This window comes from Danio aesculapii, chromosome 24 (assembly GCF_903798145.1).
Source record: "Danio aesculapii chromosome 24, fDanAes4.1, whole genome shotgun sequence".
Taxonomy (NCBI): Eukaryota; Metazoa; Chordata; class Actinopteri; order Cypriniformes; family Danionidae; genus Danio; species Danio aesculapii.
The window spans coordinates 3,984,953-4,004,018 of record NC_079458.1 but is presented as its reverse complement, the minus strand read 5'-3'; the positions used below and the strand labels follow the sequence as shown (position 1 = coordinate 4,004,018).

General features: G+C 37.1%; 1 protein-coding gene across 1 annotated transcript in view; it reads right to left on the bottom strand.

The window, feature by feature from the left end:
* The window catches only part of LOC130218395 (SH3 and multiple ankyrin repeat domains protein 1), a 117,926-nt gene that overhangs the window by 32,256 nt on the left and 66,604 nt on the right, over positions 1-19,066 (bottom strand). The window contains exons 13-15 of the mRNA XM_056450579.1: positions 17,214-17,338; positions 12,439-12,552; positions 10,428-10,506 (exon numbers count right to left, since the gene is read on the bottom strand). Of these exons, the coding sequence (XP_056306554.1) occupies positions 10,428-10,506; positions 12,439-12,552; positions 17,214-17,338 (318 nt within the window). The remainder of the gene's footprint in view (positions 1-10,427; positions 10,507-12,438; positions 12,553-17,213; positions 17,339-19,066) is intronic.

Below are 19,066 nucleotides of genomic sequence, written 5' to 3'. Positions count from 1 at the left end.
AAAACTAGCCTAGAGCACCATCAGCTGTTAAACAACTTTCCTAGAGCACCATCCACTGTTATAAAACTGGCCTAGAGGTCATCCGCTGTAAAAAAAAAAATATATATAATAATAATAATAATAATAAACTAGCCAAGAGCACCATCTGCTGTTAAAAAACTAGCCTAGAGGCATCCACTGTTAAAATAAACTAGCTTAGAGGCCATCCGCTGTTAAACAAAACTAGCCTAGAGTGCCATCACCTTCAAAAAAAAAAGCCTAGAGCACCATCTGCTGTCTTTCAAACTTGCCTAGAGCACCATCCACTGTTATAAAACTAGCCTAAAGGCTAACCGCTGTTAAAAAAAAAAAAAAAATAGCCTAGAGCGCCATCCGCTGTAAAAAAAAAAAAAGCCTAGAGGATCATCTGCTGTCTTAAAACTAGCCTATAGCACCATCCACTGTTATAAAACTAGCCTAGAGGCTATCCGCTGTTTAAAAAAAAAAAAACTAGCCTAGAGCGCCATCTGCTTTAAAACAACTAGTCTAGAGCACCATCTGCTGTCTTAAAACTAGCCTAGAGGCCATCTGCTGTTAAAAAAAAGCCTAGCGCACCATCCACTGTTAAAAAAGACTAGACTAGAGCGCTATCTGCTTTAAAACAACTAGCCTAGAGCACCATCCACTGTTATAAAACTAGCCTAGAGGCCATCTGCTGTTAAAAAAAAGCTTAGAGCACCATCCGCTGTTAAAAAAAACTAGCCTAGAGCGCTATCTGCTTTAAAAGAACTAGCCTAGAGTAGCATCCACTGTTAAAAAAAAGCCTCGAGGACCATCTGCTGCCTTAAAACTAGCCCAGAGCACCATTCGCTGTTAAAAAAGTAGCCTAGAGTGCCATTTGCTTTAAAATAACTAGCCTGGAGCATCATATGCTGTCTTAAAACTAGCCTAGAGCACCATGCACTGTTACAAAAACTAGGCTAGAGGCCATCCGCTGTTAAAAAAAACTAGCCCAGAGCACCATCCGCTGTTATAAAAACTAGCCTAGAGCGCCATCTGCTTTAAAACAACTAGTCTAGAGCACCATCTGCTGTCTTAAAACTAGCCTAGAGGCCATCTGCTGTTAAAAAAAAGCCTAGCGCACCATCCACTGTTAAAAAAGACTAGACTAGAGCGCTATCTGCTTTAAAACAACTAGCCTAGAGCACCATCTGCTGTTATAAAACTAGCCTAGAGCGCCATCTGCTTTAAAACAACTAGCCTAGAGCAGCATCCACTGTTATAAAACTAGCCTAGACCATTATCAGCTGTTAAAAAACTAGTCTAGAACGCCTTAAAACTAACCTAGAGCAGCATCCACTGTTAAAAACTAAACTAGAGCACAGTCTGCTGTTAAAAACTAGCCTAGAGCAGCATCCACTGTTATAAAACTAGCCTAGAGGCCATCTGCTGTCTTAAAACTAGCCCAGAGCACCATCTGCTGTTAAAGAAAACTAGCCTAGAGCGCCATCTGCTTTAAAATAACTAGCCTACAGCAGCATCCGCTGTTACAAAACTAGCCTAGAGCGCAGTTTGCTGTTAAAAAACTAGCTTAGAGCACCGCCAGTAGTTAAAAACTGGCCTAGAGCACCACACACCATCATAAAACTAGCCTAGAGCTCAATTCCACTGTTCAAAATTAGCCTAGAGTGCCATCAACTATTAAAAACTAGCCTAGAGCATCATCATCTATTAAACACTCGCATAATGTGCTATTAAAAACTATACTAGAGCACGGTCTTCTGTTCAGAGAGAGAATAGCCATGCATTTTGAAAATCAGAATCAATTTCTTGAATGATTTTTCAGCACACCTCTAGTAGTTAACAGCATTAAAGCACAAGAAATGATGTAAGCTTAGAAACCATGAGAAATATTACACTATTCAGTTGCTGTCTCTGTCTATAGAAACAATATATTTCAGATGCTTCGCAAAATATGCATACTGTATACTGCATATTTTCAGCTCACTGCGACCCTCTGATTGGTGGATTTTTCAGCACTCCATCATGGGTAATGTAGTTTCTGCATGAATTTTAATTTGATATTAAGAGTTATTGTGGAAAGACTGCTTTAACAATCTATTACCAACTGCAGAGCTCACAACAGTTTTACCAATTATTGTTAAAAATCAATTTCCCTCCACAGCCTGTGCTCTAATGCAGTGCTCTTTATCCTCTCCAACAATCATACTGCTAAATTCCCAATCATTCAGATGAGCACAGGTTCTGACAAATTTACCAAAGTAAAACATATTTGTTCAATCAACATTATTCATTCATTAATTTTCCTTCAGCTTAGTCCCTTTATTCATCAGCGGAATGAACCACCAACTTTTCCAGCATATGCTTTACACAGCGGATGCCTTTCCATATGCAACCCAGCACTGGGAAACACCCATACACAATCATTCACACTCATACACTACGGCTAATTTAGTTTATTCTATTCACCTATAGCGCATGTGTTTGGACAGTGGGGGAAACCAGAGCACCCGAAGGAAACCCACGCCAACATAGGGGGAACATGCAAACTCCACACAGAAATGCCAACTGACCCAGCCGGGATTCAAACCAGCGACCTTCTTACTGTAAGGCAACAGTGCTAACCATTGAGCCACCGTGCCACCTTTCAACATTATTATATTTCTTAAATAAAATGAATTACATCCCAAACACTACAAAGAAAAAGAAAATGTACAGTTTTAGCATTAAAATAATCGCATTTTCTCAAAGTCTACACATTCATGGCACATTCAAGCCTACAAAATAATGTTCAGATTGCTGGAATACTATTTTAGGAAACTAAGCTTACTAATTAAAGTACTCAATACACTGAACTTAAGTTTCCATTTTATAAAAATTCTCATGCAACACATTTTCTAGAAATTGATCCATCTCGAATTTAATTCAACCAAACAGCAGCATATACCTACTTCAACACCGTTCTGAATTCATCATCCATGGAAACAGCACAGAAATATTGACAACCCACAAAACCACAAGGTTTAACAGCAGCTCACAACAAACATATCAGATGTACCTGAATGACAGCGGAAAATATGATGCATAATGACGATAGAGAGCAGCCAATCCCTAAAATACATGCACATCCATCACTCTACACTGCAAAAAAAGGGAAACTAACATTGTAAACAAAAGATTTCTGGGGTACGTTTTTAAGCCTCTCTACCTCAAAATGTCATGTTTAACTCAAAGCTACAACCTTAAGCTCAAAAAAGTAAACTTTCACAATTCTGTTTCAAACCAAGAGGACAAACGACAGACAGAGATTGACAATCCATCCACATATTTACACCACATCTGATTCCAGGAATCAACATTTACATCAACACATACAAAATGCAAACTAATTCAATCCAGATTATCATAAAACGAGGTCGGTTTCTCCGAAAAAACACAAGTTTGAATGAAAGAAAGAAGATAAATCCACAAACATGACAAGTTTTCCCATATTCTATAAGTTAATCCATCTGGAATCTGAATCCAACAGCAGGATTTGTTCCTACTTGAACATCATACAGCATCTGTGTGGGAAAGACAGCAGGACTGTGATGCATAAATGACGATACACACACATCTGTGCGGTATTTGATCACAACTTTCTATGATGCACACTTTCACACACACATACATATATATATATATATATACACCCATAGTGACTCATACCGTTCCACTGCTTCACGAACACACATACATGTCACATGAACTCACACAACACACACAGTATAAAAAAAAAGAAAAATGTTTCTCTTGCCGTCGTATGTACGATGACAGTCATATTCACGACTCATTTACACACGTACACACACTGAAAGAGACTTGATGTATGATTAATCACCACAAACACACACACACACACACACAGATGATACTGTATATGAAAACATTGATTCTGCTCAACAGTCTGTCTGCTACCTCTTCAGAGCATCCATCAGCCTCTCTCGCTCTCTCTCGCTCTATCTCTCTCTCCGCAGCGACAATAAAAGAATGGAGCAGCCAATACCTGTAAATGAACCAGACGCTGCGGTTCTGGGGACCGAGCGAGGGCCATGAGGATGAGAGGGAGAGAGGGAGAGACAGGTCTTTCTCTCCGTATCCCCCCATTGCCATGTCCCCCCCTCCTCGGAGTCCTCCTCCTCCTCCTCCTCTCCGGCCTCGCGTCTCTCAGCGCTCACACATTCAGAGGAGAGAGAGAAAGAGAGAGAGAGAGAGAGAGCAGAACTACATGCTTCAGAACAAGAGAGAGAGAGAAAGAGAGAGGGAGGGAGGGTTTAACAGAGCTCACATTCAGTCACTGCGACATTCGGAGAGAGAGAGACCGAGCGAGGAGGGGTGTGTGAAAAAAAAGAGGAGGGAGAGCGAGCGAAAGAAGCCAGTGTGGGAGAGAAACACGCTTTAAAGGAATAGTTCACTCCCGCTCTCGCTTGCAACCTGTGTGATTTTCTTTCTAGCGTTGAACATGACGGGAGACTTTTAGATGAATGATCATGATGCTCTGTCTTGGTATACTGTAATCAGGGATTAAAAACAAACTAAAAAGTATGGCAGATTGCATAATGTAGCTTATTGATGTCATATTTAAGAGCCAAATGTAACTGCATTCATGCATTAAGTGAAGTTTATTCCTAAACTAATTTTGAGAAGATCACATGCTTATGATTGTTTGCACCCGGTCTTGCATTATTCAATTTAGGATTCAGCAATCAGACGATTCCTAAGCCACTATAAATACCCAAAGTTCCAAATAACAGCCATCTTCATTTTGAAGAATCCCCCCTTCCACCCCTACTCCTCCTCCTTTCCTAGATGGGTGGCACGGTGGGCCAGTGGTTAGCACCTATGCAGCAAGAACGTCACTGGTTCTAGTCCTTACCAACCCAGGTGATGTTTCTGTGTGGAGTTTACACGTTCTCCCCATCTTCACGTGGGTTTCCCCCGGGTTCTCAGTTTTTCTCCCATCATCCAAAAACATGTAACTTAAGTTAATTGTCTAATCCAAATCAGCACCATAGACATGCTCCCAGTAAGTAGTTATCTCTTAAGAGCAATCACTATCTGTTCATTAGTTACTACGGCAGGGGAGTTCTCGAGAGCTACCTGAGCTCAAACTCCCCTCTTGCTTTGCGAACAGGAGGGAGCTCCGGGCTCGAAGATATTATGAGCTCAGGGCTCTCTCCTGGGACAGCATGCCAAACAAGCTTTATAATCAATCATCAGCTAAGTGTGAACTCTTAAAAAAGAAGATTTAATCTAAAGACAATCACATCGCATTCTGGGAGTGCAAATTCATGTAAAAATGTATTCACTGTTCATAAAACCAGGATCATGATGCTCTGTCTTGGTGTATTGTGATCAGGGGCTGTCCAGATACTAAAAACACACTAAAAACGTATCGGAGATTGATGATGTCATTTTTAAGAGCCAAATGTAAGATCTGCAATAATGCATTAAATGAAAGCAAATAATTCAAGTGAAAATGCATGCATTCGCTGATCGTTAACCTGAGATTTTCTTAGCTTTACTTTTAAATGCAAACAATAAATGCATCCAAAAGTATCTCAAATGGCATGCTGTTGCTTACTTTTGTCATATTTAAGAGCCAAATGCAACTGCAATTATAAATAAAACTGAAGCTTTAGTCTAAAGACAAACACACTGGATTCAGGGTTTGCAAATTCATGTAAGAATGCATTCACTGTTCATAAAGCCACATTTTTAGTGCAAGCAACGTGTTCTCAAATAGCATAATGTAGCTTGATGATGTCATATGTAAGAGCCAAGTGTAAGATTTGCATTTATGCATTAGACAGAAGGTTTAATCTAAAGACACTTAATCTAATCTAATCTAATCACATTGTGTTTATGGTGTGCAAAATGATGTAAAAATGCATTCACTGTTTATAAAACTAGGATCATGATGCTTTGTCTTGGTATATTGTGAACAGGGGCTGTCGAGTATTGCAAATTGTTGCTTACTGATGTCATATTTAAGAGCCAAATGTAACTGCATTTATACATTAAACAGAAGCTTTAATCTTAAAACTATCAAATTGTATTCATGGTTTGCAAGTTTATGTAAAAATGCATTCAGTTTTTCTTAGCTTTATTTTTAAATGCTAACAACAAGTGCAACCAAAGGTATCTCGATTGGCATATTATAACTCAATATCATATTCAAGAGCCAAACATAAGATCAGCATTAATGCATTAAACAAAAGCATTAATTTAAAGACAACCATTCAGGGTGTACAAATTCATGTAAAATGCATGAATTCACTGTTGTTAAGCTAAGTTTTTCTTAGCTTTGTGTTTAAATGCTAACAATAAGTGCATCCAAAAGGATCTCAAATGACTTGCTGTTGCTTACTGGAGTCATATTTAAGAGACAAATGTAACTGCATTTCTGCATTTAACAGAGACTTTTAATCTAAAGACAATCACATTGCATGCAGGCGGTGCAAATTCATGTAAAAATGTATTCACTGTGCATTAAACCAGGATCATGATGCTCTGTCTTGGTGTATTGTGAGCAGGGGCTGTCCAGATACTAAAAACACACTTAAAAAAAAAAACACACTTAAAAAGTATCGCAGATTGCATAATGTAGCTTAATGATGTCATATTTAAGAGCCAAATGTAAGATATGCATTAACACATTTAATGAAAGCTTTAGTCTGAAGACAAATTCAAGTGAAAATGCATGCATTTGCTGTTCGTTAACTCGAGATTTTCTTAGCTTTACTTTAAATGCAAACAATAAATGCATCCAAAAGGATCTCAAATGACTTGCTGTTGCTTACTTATGTCTTATTTAAGAGACAAATGTAACTGCACTTCTGCATTTAACAGAGGTTTTAATCTAAAGACAATCACATTGCATGCAGGTAGTGCAAATTCATGTAAAAATGTATTCACTGTTCATAAAACCAGGATCATGATGCTCTGTCTTGGTGTATTGTGAACAGGGGGTGACCAGACACTAAAAACACAATAAAAAGGTAAAAATGCACGCATTCGCTGCTCGGTAAACCCAAGTTTTTCTTAGCTTTATTTTTAAATGCAAACAATAAGTGCATCCAAAGGTATCTTAAATGGCAGACTGTGGCTTACTGATGTCATATTTAAGAGCACGCGAGTAAACGACTTCTCATCTCGTTTTACGCTTGAATAACGAAGTGAATGCCAAAGTCTATTTAACTGAATGTATTTTAATTACAGTAGATTACAACATCGATGCTTTAAAAGGAACCATCTAAAATGGAAAAAAGTCACATTTACCGTTCACCGGAAGTTTATCAGTATGGGAAGAAACACTAACTCTGCATATACCCTATTGTGGGTTCACATGACTAGACACAATTTTTCACACGTTATTTGTAAGAAATACTTAATGATGAAACGTGACTGCTCGAAAAATTTTAGCTACAATTAGTGCAGGTGCACTAATCATCCTTTAATGAAATGTCACTTCAGTTTTACTTTCTGAGAGTGAAAAATCAAACGCAGTCAAGACAGAGCGACATATAAGCTCTGAAAAAAATAGTCAGCTGACTGGTTTCTCTCCTGTATTTCACACGAGTCTCTTCACATCTTAAAACTCTGCATAAATTATATGCTTGCAGAACTTCTGATTAAAGCTGTGTGCTGAATGATCTCTTTCCACAAGCTAAACAACAAATAAAAGCAGAATACACTGTCAAAAATGCTAGGCTCCACATAATTCCTTCATGTCGTCCCAACACAAATCGATTCAGTTCACTTAATTGTTTTCACAAATTTAAGCAGATTGAACATAAAACAATTGAACTGTTCCCCCAAATAATCTGAATTAAAACTAAATACAGTATGCTGAAGTGTTTTACTGTCAAATAATTGCTGTCTTGGTGAGCAAAATATCTTTCAGCCTCTAAAAACTGAATTAAAAATGATTCTTTTAAGACAACAAACACACACACCATAATATTGGTTTGTAATAACACGAGGGTGAATAAATAATGAGAGAATTGTCATTTTTGGGCAAGCTTTTCCTTTCATACAGAACTGAAGATGAATTGTGGGATTTTTCATGAGTGGGTGAGAGAGATGCGAATGGATACTGGTGTTCACCGGCACACACACACACACACACACTCGGACTGCATGGCAACAGATGATCAAGACAGCTTATATGTGCGCACACACACACACTCACTTACATATCACAACGTAAGCACACAGTTTTACATATTCACTGTAAAGCAGCTCTTTTCAGCTGATGCACTGAATGTGAGAGAGGGAGACGGATCTGATGGAGGACAGACAGCAGCGGCTCACACTGCATGTGTTAATATTCCACATGAGAGCCACAGATCCAAACATTGTTGTGTAATTTTTTGAAAGTGGCTGTGACATTTTCATAGCCATCTAGAGGAGGCAGAAGCTCGCTTTTTTACACCTGACAGCAAATGTTTGAAACAGGAAGCGGCTGCTAATACTTCATTTGGTGAATCCATTTGACAAAGATTTTTTGCAGATTTAAGTTGATCAATATTTACACTCTTATAGTTTATACTTGTGCACACATGGACATTCTCAGTTAGAAGATGCAATTGCTAATATAAGAACACAGCACAACCTAAGTGTGCATTTAGTTTAGTTTACTTATACCAACAGTTTGGTAGTATACATACTGTACCTTTTAGGAACTATTGAATATGAACTAATATGCATACAAATAATAAAAACAGTACAGGGTGTGAGTGTGTAATGGCTGTAATATATGTGCAGTTTTGCATTTATATAATATATATACTGTATAATGCATTTTTTTTTCAGTATATAACAGATTTCAGGGTTGATAATAATACTAAAAGTTCTTTGAAAGTATAATATTTCATGACATTTGGTTTTTATTGTATCTTTACTGAACAAGAAATGTCAAGAAAAGATATATATATATATATATAGTATAATTATATTAAAAAATATAAAAAAACTAATTATATTACTCATTAACAGAAATACAGTCATATATATATATATATATATATATATATATATATATATATATATATATATATATATATATATATATATATATATATATATATATATATATATATATATATATATATATATATATATGAGCAATATTACATGAGTAGCAGTTCGATATGGCTGTATATCGACACTGGTGGGAGGCGCTTTTGTGTCCTACCAGTGACAATATACAGCCACATCGCACTGCTACAGGTGTGATATTGTATTTATACAACAGTTCGATGGCATAGAAAATAGAAGATAAAACACAGAGCGTCTCAAATCCCTTTTGTATGGAGAACTACTTTCTTACGCCATTCATCTGTAGCTGATGTCAGAACAGCAGAAACCGTTGCTCATTCACTTAAGAGCTAGTGTTTGAATGATTCTTTACTGTTATATCTGAAGTGATGACAAAACAGGTGACTTTGTTCACATTTTAAGATTATAAGGCTGAACAACATGAAATGCCATCAGTCTAGAGACATTTCCCAATATTTCTCTGTTGCAATCGGGATATCACAATAATTAGGCCCAAAAACGCTGAAGCAAAGCAAACACTACCAGATTACTATGGTGTAAATACAGCACTACAACATATAAAAGAGAGAGATCCACTGAGAATGTCACTTACCAGTTTTATAATGATTTGATCAGCTGTAGTTTAAAATTAGAGTTTATCTCCTCTAAGAACTTATTATGCGGTCTCTTTCACCACCTTGTGGCAGAACGTCAACCGTCTTTGCTCTGCTCAGTATGACAGGCTGATAGATGCCAACGCGCTGTATCTCCGAAATGATAAACATTTAAATTAAGCACTATCTTATAAATAAACTATATAGTTGCAATCAAAACAACTACATTCTTGCCTAAAGGGTCTCAAAAGTACATTGTGGGCGGAGTAATACACAAGAGTGAGGAGGCTGTACGAGTGCTGTTATTGCAGAATATTGCAAAGCTATCAGCCAATCAGATTCGAAAACCAGACAGAATTGTTGTATATATATATATATATATTATAGATATAGATATTATAACATTCTAATATTACAGCTCTTAATATTTATCACACAACACACACACACACACACACACACACACACACACACACACACACACACACACACACACACACACACACACACACACGCACACACACACACACACACACACACACACACACACACACATATATATATATATGTGTGTGTGTGTTATGTATTATACATGCTATTAATTTAAATATAATTAAACAAATTAAATAATAGCACATCAATATAAAAGTCAATTTAATTCAAATTGAAATATTCATATCCAACAGTATGTAATGGTCGTACAAGAGAATTGACATTTTGTTCATTTCCCACCTGGGCACTTCGATGCCATCGTATGTTCCTACTGTATAATGACGAAACAGTTTCCTCTTGGCCTTCTCATTGCGGCTCTCTGAAACACACACACACACACACACACACTCTGACTCTTAGCACATGTAGGCGTGCATATCTGTGTAAGTGGAAGTGTGATGTATTCAAATTGATGTGATTTTGCATATTCGTGTGCATGAAGATTATGTGAGTAGGCAAATCAGCACAGAGTAAAGCTCTTGGGGACGTTCTAGAAACATGGGAAACAGAGTCACAATTCAATTAATATAAATTATTCACTGGTGTGTTTTAGGTTTAGCATGCTACATACAGCTATTCAATAATGTTAAGTACAAAACATCCACACCTAGATTAAACAAATATGATCACTCAGAAGTTTATACAGTATTTCTAATTAATCTAACTTGACACTAAAGATATTTATAATGTTATAAAATATTTAAACTTTGCTGTTCTAGTCATCAATGCAATAGTTTAGAAATTGTATCATTTACACTAAAATATCTTAGCATCAGATTCTTAAATATTCTTAAAATGACCATGCATTATTTTGGAATAAAATGTGTGAGATCTCAGATTTTTTTAATTTATACTATATATGGTCATTCTGAACACTATTGAGGCCATTCCTTGTCATAAGGTGCATTTAAAAATGATTCAAATAAAAAAACTAATTATTAAAAAAAACTGGTTAAACATCATATAAACCGCAAACAACTCAATTAAAAAATTGAATATAAATCATTTCAAAACTATTATTACTTCTGGCTGGCAAATATTTGACACACTATTGTGTCATAAGGTGCATTTAAAACATTTAAATAGAAAAATAATCATTAAATAAGTATATTTAAAAATCTGGCTAAGCATCATGCTGTATTCATCATTCTTTATTTAAATAAAAACATTTTAAATACTATTATTTCTTCAAACTGAGCCCTGTTTAACATTTAAATGTATTCAAAAAAAAAAACAATCATTAAAAATACAATTACAAAAACTGATTAAGCCTCGTATGACAAACAAATCATTTAAATATAAATACTTTAAACAACTGTTTGACACACTAAGTCATAAAGTGCATTCAAGATGCATTTCAAAAGAAATACAATCATAAAAATTATAATTATAAATAGGATCATATGAATCATGAACAAATCAATGACAAATAATTTACATTTTAAATACTGAAACTCCAGATGTAGTATGCTGTGTGCCAATTCGTATACTATCCATCCTAAAGAGTATTCAAAAATAGAATTAGTATGTCCTAAATCGTAGTATGTTGAAAAGAGTATGTCAAAGGTTACTGGATGGTTTACTATTTCGGTAAAAATTTGAAGTGTAGAAGTGTCTATATTCTAACCGCTAATATTGCCCACAATACATTGCATGTTGGACATGAATTTGATTAGAACTACAAATTCAGGTAAAAAGTGTAAATAAACTACAAACATGGCATACACGCGAGACCAACCGTCGAGTAGAGAGGCTTCGGTAAAGTTGATTGAATGACTGTTAATCAATATCTAGCCAACTGGAACATGTTGAAACCACATTTTCCATGTTATATGTCATCTACGACAACAATAGGCACTTATGTCAAGATATATTTAGATATTAACACGTGAATGCATAATTATCCAAAGACCTGAGGAGATTTCTCTGCATGAAAGACTCTCGAAGGGCAGATTAACCTGCTGTTGCTTCTATAAGGCAGGTAAATAAATATGACAGAAATGTGGATGATGTGTCAAGATGATTGACGGGGGTGTAACTAAGCAACATAACGATCTGTTAACGAGGACGTAGTATGTCCTAAATTTGCATACTCTTCTGTTACATTCAAAAGTATCTAATTTTCCTTTACAAAAAAAAGTACATAATTTTAAGGGGTAGTATAAGTGATTTGGGACGGCGCATTAGTTATCTAATCTCTCTGTTGTTTAAAAGACACATGTGCTATGAACGAGAGAGTGTGTTTGTGTACCTGTTTGTGGCTCCTGGTTTTGAGGAAGCACCTCTTCCACACATTCAGCAGGAAACCATCCTGTGCGGCCCTTCACTGTTCCCTCCCAGAATCCTCCTTCACCCACACTCAGCACTGATAGAGAGAACAGTTCAACACTCAAACAAACTTGTAATACTCACAAATTTACACACTGAGTTTTTAATTTGATGACAGGTAATGGATTATGATCTAGACGATATTTACAGAATAATAATCTAGATTTTTTAGCATGTTTTTTTATAATCTTTGGCTGGTTTATGTCTGTCATGGATATATGAAACTGAAAACCCCAGTATGGTAACAAGTATCTCTAATAGGGGCCAATCATACCAAACGTCCTCTTCTGTTCTGATAATGCGAGGCATTTTTTGTTGACAGGAAAAAATTTGTGTGCTGTGCGTTTTATGTTGCTAGGCAACCACTGAATCAGCTGCCTATCGCGTGCGAGCGATGCTGTTAATATTGCTATAATTATAATCATACCATATCGGGATGTGAAAATAAGGGGTACCCCCTCCTCCAAAATAAATAAAGAAATAAAACAAAAATTCCCAAAATTACAATATATGTCCATCTGGAGCTGTTTCATGGTAAATAAACAGTTGCAATGGTCAGTAATACGTTGTATCATCATTATTATTATTATTTACAAACGATAGAATAAATAGTATACATTAGAAAAAGCTGCAAATAAATTAGCAAACAGTTTAGCCTATTAAAAATAATAGCTATTATTGAAATTGAATCTCATTAACCTTTTCTTCACCGTATAATTGATTAAATAGCAGTGAATGAATCTCTCATTTTTCATTTGATTACATTGAATAACAAAGGTGTCACTTTAAAAATGCACAGATCCATAATGAAAGCATTCGATTGCTTTCCTAACTATTTGATGCTTATTTAAGAAAACATTTGTTGTGTTTAAAAGAAAACCCACCAAGGTCGACATGTTTAGATGCTGTTATTATTATTCTTATGTGTATATGTCTGTTCAAGCACCCAAAACCCAGTGTCCACTATTGCTCCGCTTCAAATCGCATGTACAGAAACTGTTTGGGAGACAGTGTCTATTTATCACTATGGAACACGTCTGTCACAGTCACGCCCCACTACATGAACTGACTGTTTTGTGGTGGCACCTGTAATGGAAAGTAAGGGAGTCCCAGCATTTTTATATTTATTTTATAAAGTGATTTCATGCCTAAATAAAATGAAAGCACAAAACAGGTTCACATTTTAGAGCAAGGAGCGGTCCCTGGTGGTTCGGCGGTATGAGTTGCTTATAGGAAGGATCGGCTCTTTAATGTTTATTGCCACCCTTCATAGAAAGATTGAAAATACAGGAGAAATATGGGAAAATACCTTTATGGGATGATAGTGGGATAGAATTGTGAAAGACAACTCAAAATAGTCATACTATAGATATATACATTAGATGTCGCCTACCCTGTTGTTGTCTATTGAAAGGAATGCGTCAATAGAGCCGCCATTTTAGTACAGGGTAGCGCTCCTTTGAAATGAATGCGGGACCAAGGGGCAGTGGAGGACTGTGGCCATGCAGAGCCAGAGAAATACACATATACACATATATCTATGATCGGGAGTTTTCCTGTCAGTATGCAATTTTATTTATTTTTATCATTTTACATCACTTTTCTACATCGATGGATAAGTGATCGCTCAGGCATTCCTGACAAAAAGCTTGTGTCTGTGTGTATGGAAATGTAATATACACCATCCCTGTTAAATTTAATCTTATCTGTGTCCTGAAACACACCTCCTCTCCTGCTTTCACTTCTCATACTGACGGAGGGAGCGATTCGTTTGTGAATGAATCTCCGTTATGAACGACTCCTTCACTAGCCGACAATAATACAAGTTTCCGGCACCGCAGCATCTCGTTATCATATTTCTTTTGCTTTGTTTGCTGATTTTATTCAACAAAACTAGCATAAGCCGAGTGTTTAGTGCTAGCTGGTTCTACTTTGCCTTATGGTGAATGCAGTAGGTGACTGTATTATCATCAATAACGTTACCTGTTTAGCACAAAAGTTCATAACATACAAAAATGTAAAAAAAACATGATCTTACCAATGAAATGTTCTGCCTTTGTGCTTTGTTTTCTTTGTTTACTCATTACTACACCTGTACAAAGAGCTAAAGTCCAGCATCTTCACGTAGTAACACTGTCTTGACTAGTGCGGTTGGGATCACTGTACAAATATGGCGGCGCTATTGACGCATGCTCAGGGTCCGTATGCGAAATCTAGTGTATATCTATGTAGTCATACTAGCCTGTTCTCCATCTTTAAAAGTCACCGTAGTCGTCTTGACAACACAAATACAGCTGTCATCTCAACAGAAACCCCGCCTTTGTTTTCATTTGATTGGACAATGAAAAGACAGACTGTGCTTTTGACTGTGCAGGCGCACGGAACACAATGGCAAAAAATGCACGGTGCATCTGGCAATTAAACTGTGAGGCACGCAGAGCGCATAAGTGAAAAACCTTATCACTTTAGCAATATTTGATAGAATAAACATTTCACAGAAGAGCTAATAATGTTGTCTTCAACTGTATATTAATTAAAAAAGGAAACACTGCAGAACTGTTTTCACTGATGAAACAAAAAAATAAAATATTATGTGTTTTGTGGACTTGAAGGTATTCGACTATGTCCCTCATGGCATTCTGTGGAGGGTGCGCTGGGAGTATGCGGTTAGAAGCGCTCTGATAAGGGCAGTCTCGTCCCTGTTTGAACATAGTAAGAGTTTGGTTCACATTGCCGGCAATAAGTCAGACTTGTTTCCAGTGCATGTTGGAATTTTATGGACAGAATTTCAAAGCGCAGCCTTGGGCTTGAAGGGGTCCGGTTTGGACCACAGGATTTCATCTCTGTTTTTTGAAGATGATGTTGTTCTGTTGGCTTCATCGAACATGGACCTTCAGCATGCACTGGGACAATTTGCTGCCGAGGTTGACGCGGATGGGATGAGAATCAGCACCTCCAAGTCTGAGGCCATGGTGCTTCACTGGAAAAAGGGGGTTTGCCATCTCCAGGTTGGAGGAAAGTCCTTACCCCAGGTGGAAGAGTTCAAGTATCTCAGGGTTTCGTTCACAAGTGAGGGAAGGATGGAGCATGTGATTGACAGGCGGATTGGTGCAGTGGCAGCAGTAATGCAGTTGATGTACCAGTCCATTGTGGTAAATAAGAAGCTGAGCCGAAAGGCAAAGCTCTTAATTTACTGGTCAATCTATGTTCCTACTCTCACCTATGGTCATGAGCTTTGGGTCATGACTAAAAGGACAAGATCTCAGATACAAGCAGCTGAAATGAGTTTTCTTCACAGGGTGGCAGGGTACACCCTTATACATAGGGTGAGGAGCTGTGTCACGCGGGAGGAGCTCAGAGTAGAGGTGTTCCAGGCAAGTGCCACTGAGAGGAGGCCTCGGGGAAGACCCAGAACACGCTGGAGGGACTACGTCTTTCGGCTGGCCTGGGAATGCCTTGGGATCCACAGGATATTAGCAGCAGTTCCATATCACATTTGCAATGATGCTCCTGTGTTAATATTTATTAATATCTATGTAAAACAGCTCTGTTGTGTGATAGTACTAAATCTTTTTTGTATACAAATGCATATTTGGGATATCCATACAGGGATATTTTTGTTTTCATAACTTAGATTCGTTCAACCTAATCGGCTTCATCATGCAGTCAGTGCTTTTGTTTGTTTTATACAAAGTGATTATCATAGACAATAAATATCGCATTCGGTTTTGATTTCACATTGACATAACCTCCTAGGGCTTGAGTGGCCACATACGTAGACGGCACATTTTAGCTCTTAAGTGGCTATTTAAAATACTTTGAATGTTTTATATTTTGTTACAGACACACAGTGTCATCCTGCAACTGTTTTGCAGCATATGAAATGTCCCAAACACTGTATTTAACTGTCCAAAACGGAAAAAAAAAGTTGTTTTTACTCTTTGATAGTCAAAGCAAGTTAAAAAAAAAACGTATATGTTAAATAGGCATTCAAAACATTCAGGAAAAAGTGTGTTTGGACAACGAGTACACATAAATAGACATCATTTTTCTCTAAAAGTACATCATATCAAAAGATGATACTTAGGTTTTTATTCTAATAGGGTATATGCCGAAGCACGCTAAAGGACTTTTAATTTGCCAGTAACCTGGGTTAATCATTTCCGGTGAATTGTATGCCAATGCAAAATCAGCATGTTTAAGGTCAGTTTTCTTAAAAAATCAGCGATCTCCACTGGCTGAGTGATATCTGATATAAAGTGGGTCTCAGATTGTATAAGAAGCACTGCATTAAATAACATTTTCCCCGCCATGTCTTTATAATATGAGCATTTATTTTACCCCAGTATATTCAATGGAGCTTCAGTACTAGCCTGCCGATTCTGACGGGCTCGTGCGAGTAAACAGCTTTTTGTCTTGTTTTACGCTTGAGCAACTTAATGAATGCCAAAGTCTGTTTAACTGATTGTATTTGAATTACATTACAACATCGATGCTGTAAAAGGAACCGAATAAAATGGGAAAAAACTCACAATTACAGGTCACCGGAAGTGTATCACTATGGGAAACACACTAGCTCGGCATGTACCCTATTAGGTTCCAATAAGCCCAATAGTAAAGAGAATTTAAAAATGCATGTAAAAAAACACCTTGGGCCTTAAGAGGTTAAAGGGAACAAGATGAGCAAAACATTCTGACCTTTGACCTTGTCTCCTTTGCTGAAGCTGATCTCACGCTCGCCGTGAGCCGAGTGTGAACGTGTCGCTACAAACACACGGCCTGGAACAGCACTGTAGAGTCTTTTCCTCTGACCTCCACCCCCTCTAAAACACACAAACACCAAAAACCGGTCACCGTGAAGCTCAATAGCACGGTTTGCACTTTTACTTATTTTAATTTTTTAATAATATTTTATTTAACACTTATATGATTTTTAAACACAGTGCAAATAACATTATAATATTAATAATTTTGGTGGCACAATGTCTCTGTAGTTAGCACTGTGGCCTCACAGCAAGAAGGTCACTGGTTCGAGTCCTGGTTGGGTCAGTTGGCATTTCTGTGTGGAGTTTGCATGTTCTCCCCATGTTGGCGTGGGTTTCCTCCGGGTGCTCCGGTTTCTCTCACAGTCCAAAGACATGCGCAATAGGGGAATTGATTAACTAAATTGGCCGTAGTGTTTAGTGTGTGTGTGTAATGTGAGAGTGGGAGTTTCCCAGTACTAGGTTACGGCTGGAAGGGCATTCGCTCTGTAAAACATATGTCAGATAAGTTGGTGGCTCATTGAATGAATGAATATTTTATTTAACATTCATACGATTTTTAAATATTGATGCAAATAACAAAGTAATACTAAAGTATGTAGATGACCGCCGACTGAAATGACTTGCCTTAAAGGGGCTTTAATTATATGAATCAATAAAAATCTTCTACTGAAGAATGGCAATCTTGAATGGCTTGAACTTGAGTGAGTAACCACGGGTCTGATTTATAAGATTTGCATAGAAACTTTCCTAAAAGTGAACCAGAATGAAGTTGCATTCGTTTAATAATAATTATGGCTCATATGATGATTTAAAGAAGGTCGCTGGTTCGAGTCCTGGCTGGGCAAGTTGGCATTTCTATGTGGACTTTGCATGTTGTCTCGGTGTTCGTGTGGATTTCCAAAGTCCAAAGATATGCGGTACAAGTGGATTGGGTATACAACATCAGCCGTAGTGTATGAGTGTGTGTGTGAATGAGAGTGTATGGGTGTTTCCCAGTACTGGGTTGCAGTAGGAAGGGCATCAGCTGTGTAAAACATATGCCGTAATAAAAGACTAAGCCTAAGGAAAATAAATGAATGAATAAAGTGGTTCAATGAAGTCGATATTTAAGTTTAAAATGTTTACTTACAGCTGCACATATTCTCCTATCAAGTTTGTTTTTTTATAAATGTCAAATTTTTCTGAGTACACCATATCTATACAGTAAATGGGAAGCACATTTTTTGTGTTGAACTGTCCCTTTAAATCTGCAACAGTCTATTCAGATACATTTCATAAACACTACAGCATAGCCCCTTCAAAATGAATGCTTTAGCCTGAAGATTGAATGTTTTACACAGCAGTGTAAAGTGTTTGTTTCTAACCCACTGAGTAAGAATTAACTCAGTGTGGCAGTGGCGCTTTGGCCAGAAGCCTAACAGAGCAAATCACGACGTGCAAAATAGTGAGTCAGAGCTTCTGTAATCTACCATAAGAGAGATACAGACGTCAGTTAACATGTAAAAAACACACACCAGGATGACAGAGGTAATGATAAAAACACTCAAAAAAATAATTTAGTGAAAAATGACCCTGATGTTTGACTGCTATCTTGATGTTTTGCACGATTGCAAGTGTTAGATAAAAACAAAAAGACTGTCACTAATGCTGTAAGAAATATTATTAACCTAATATATTAATGAAAGAGCACACTGCACTGCACAAAAGATCATTAAGAAATGCTTCAAATATGAAAAGGCTATATTTAGGGCTATAAAGCATTTTCACAACACTTAAGGCAATTTC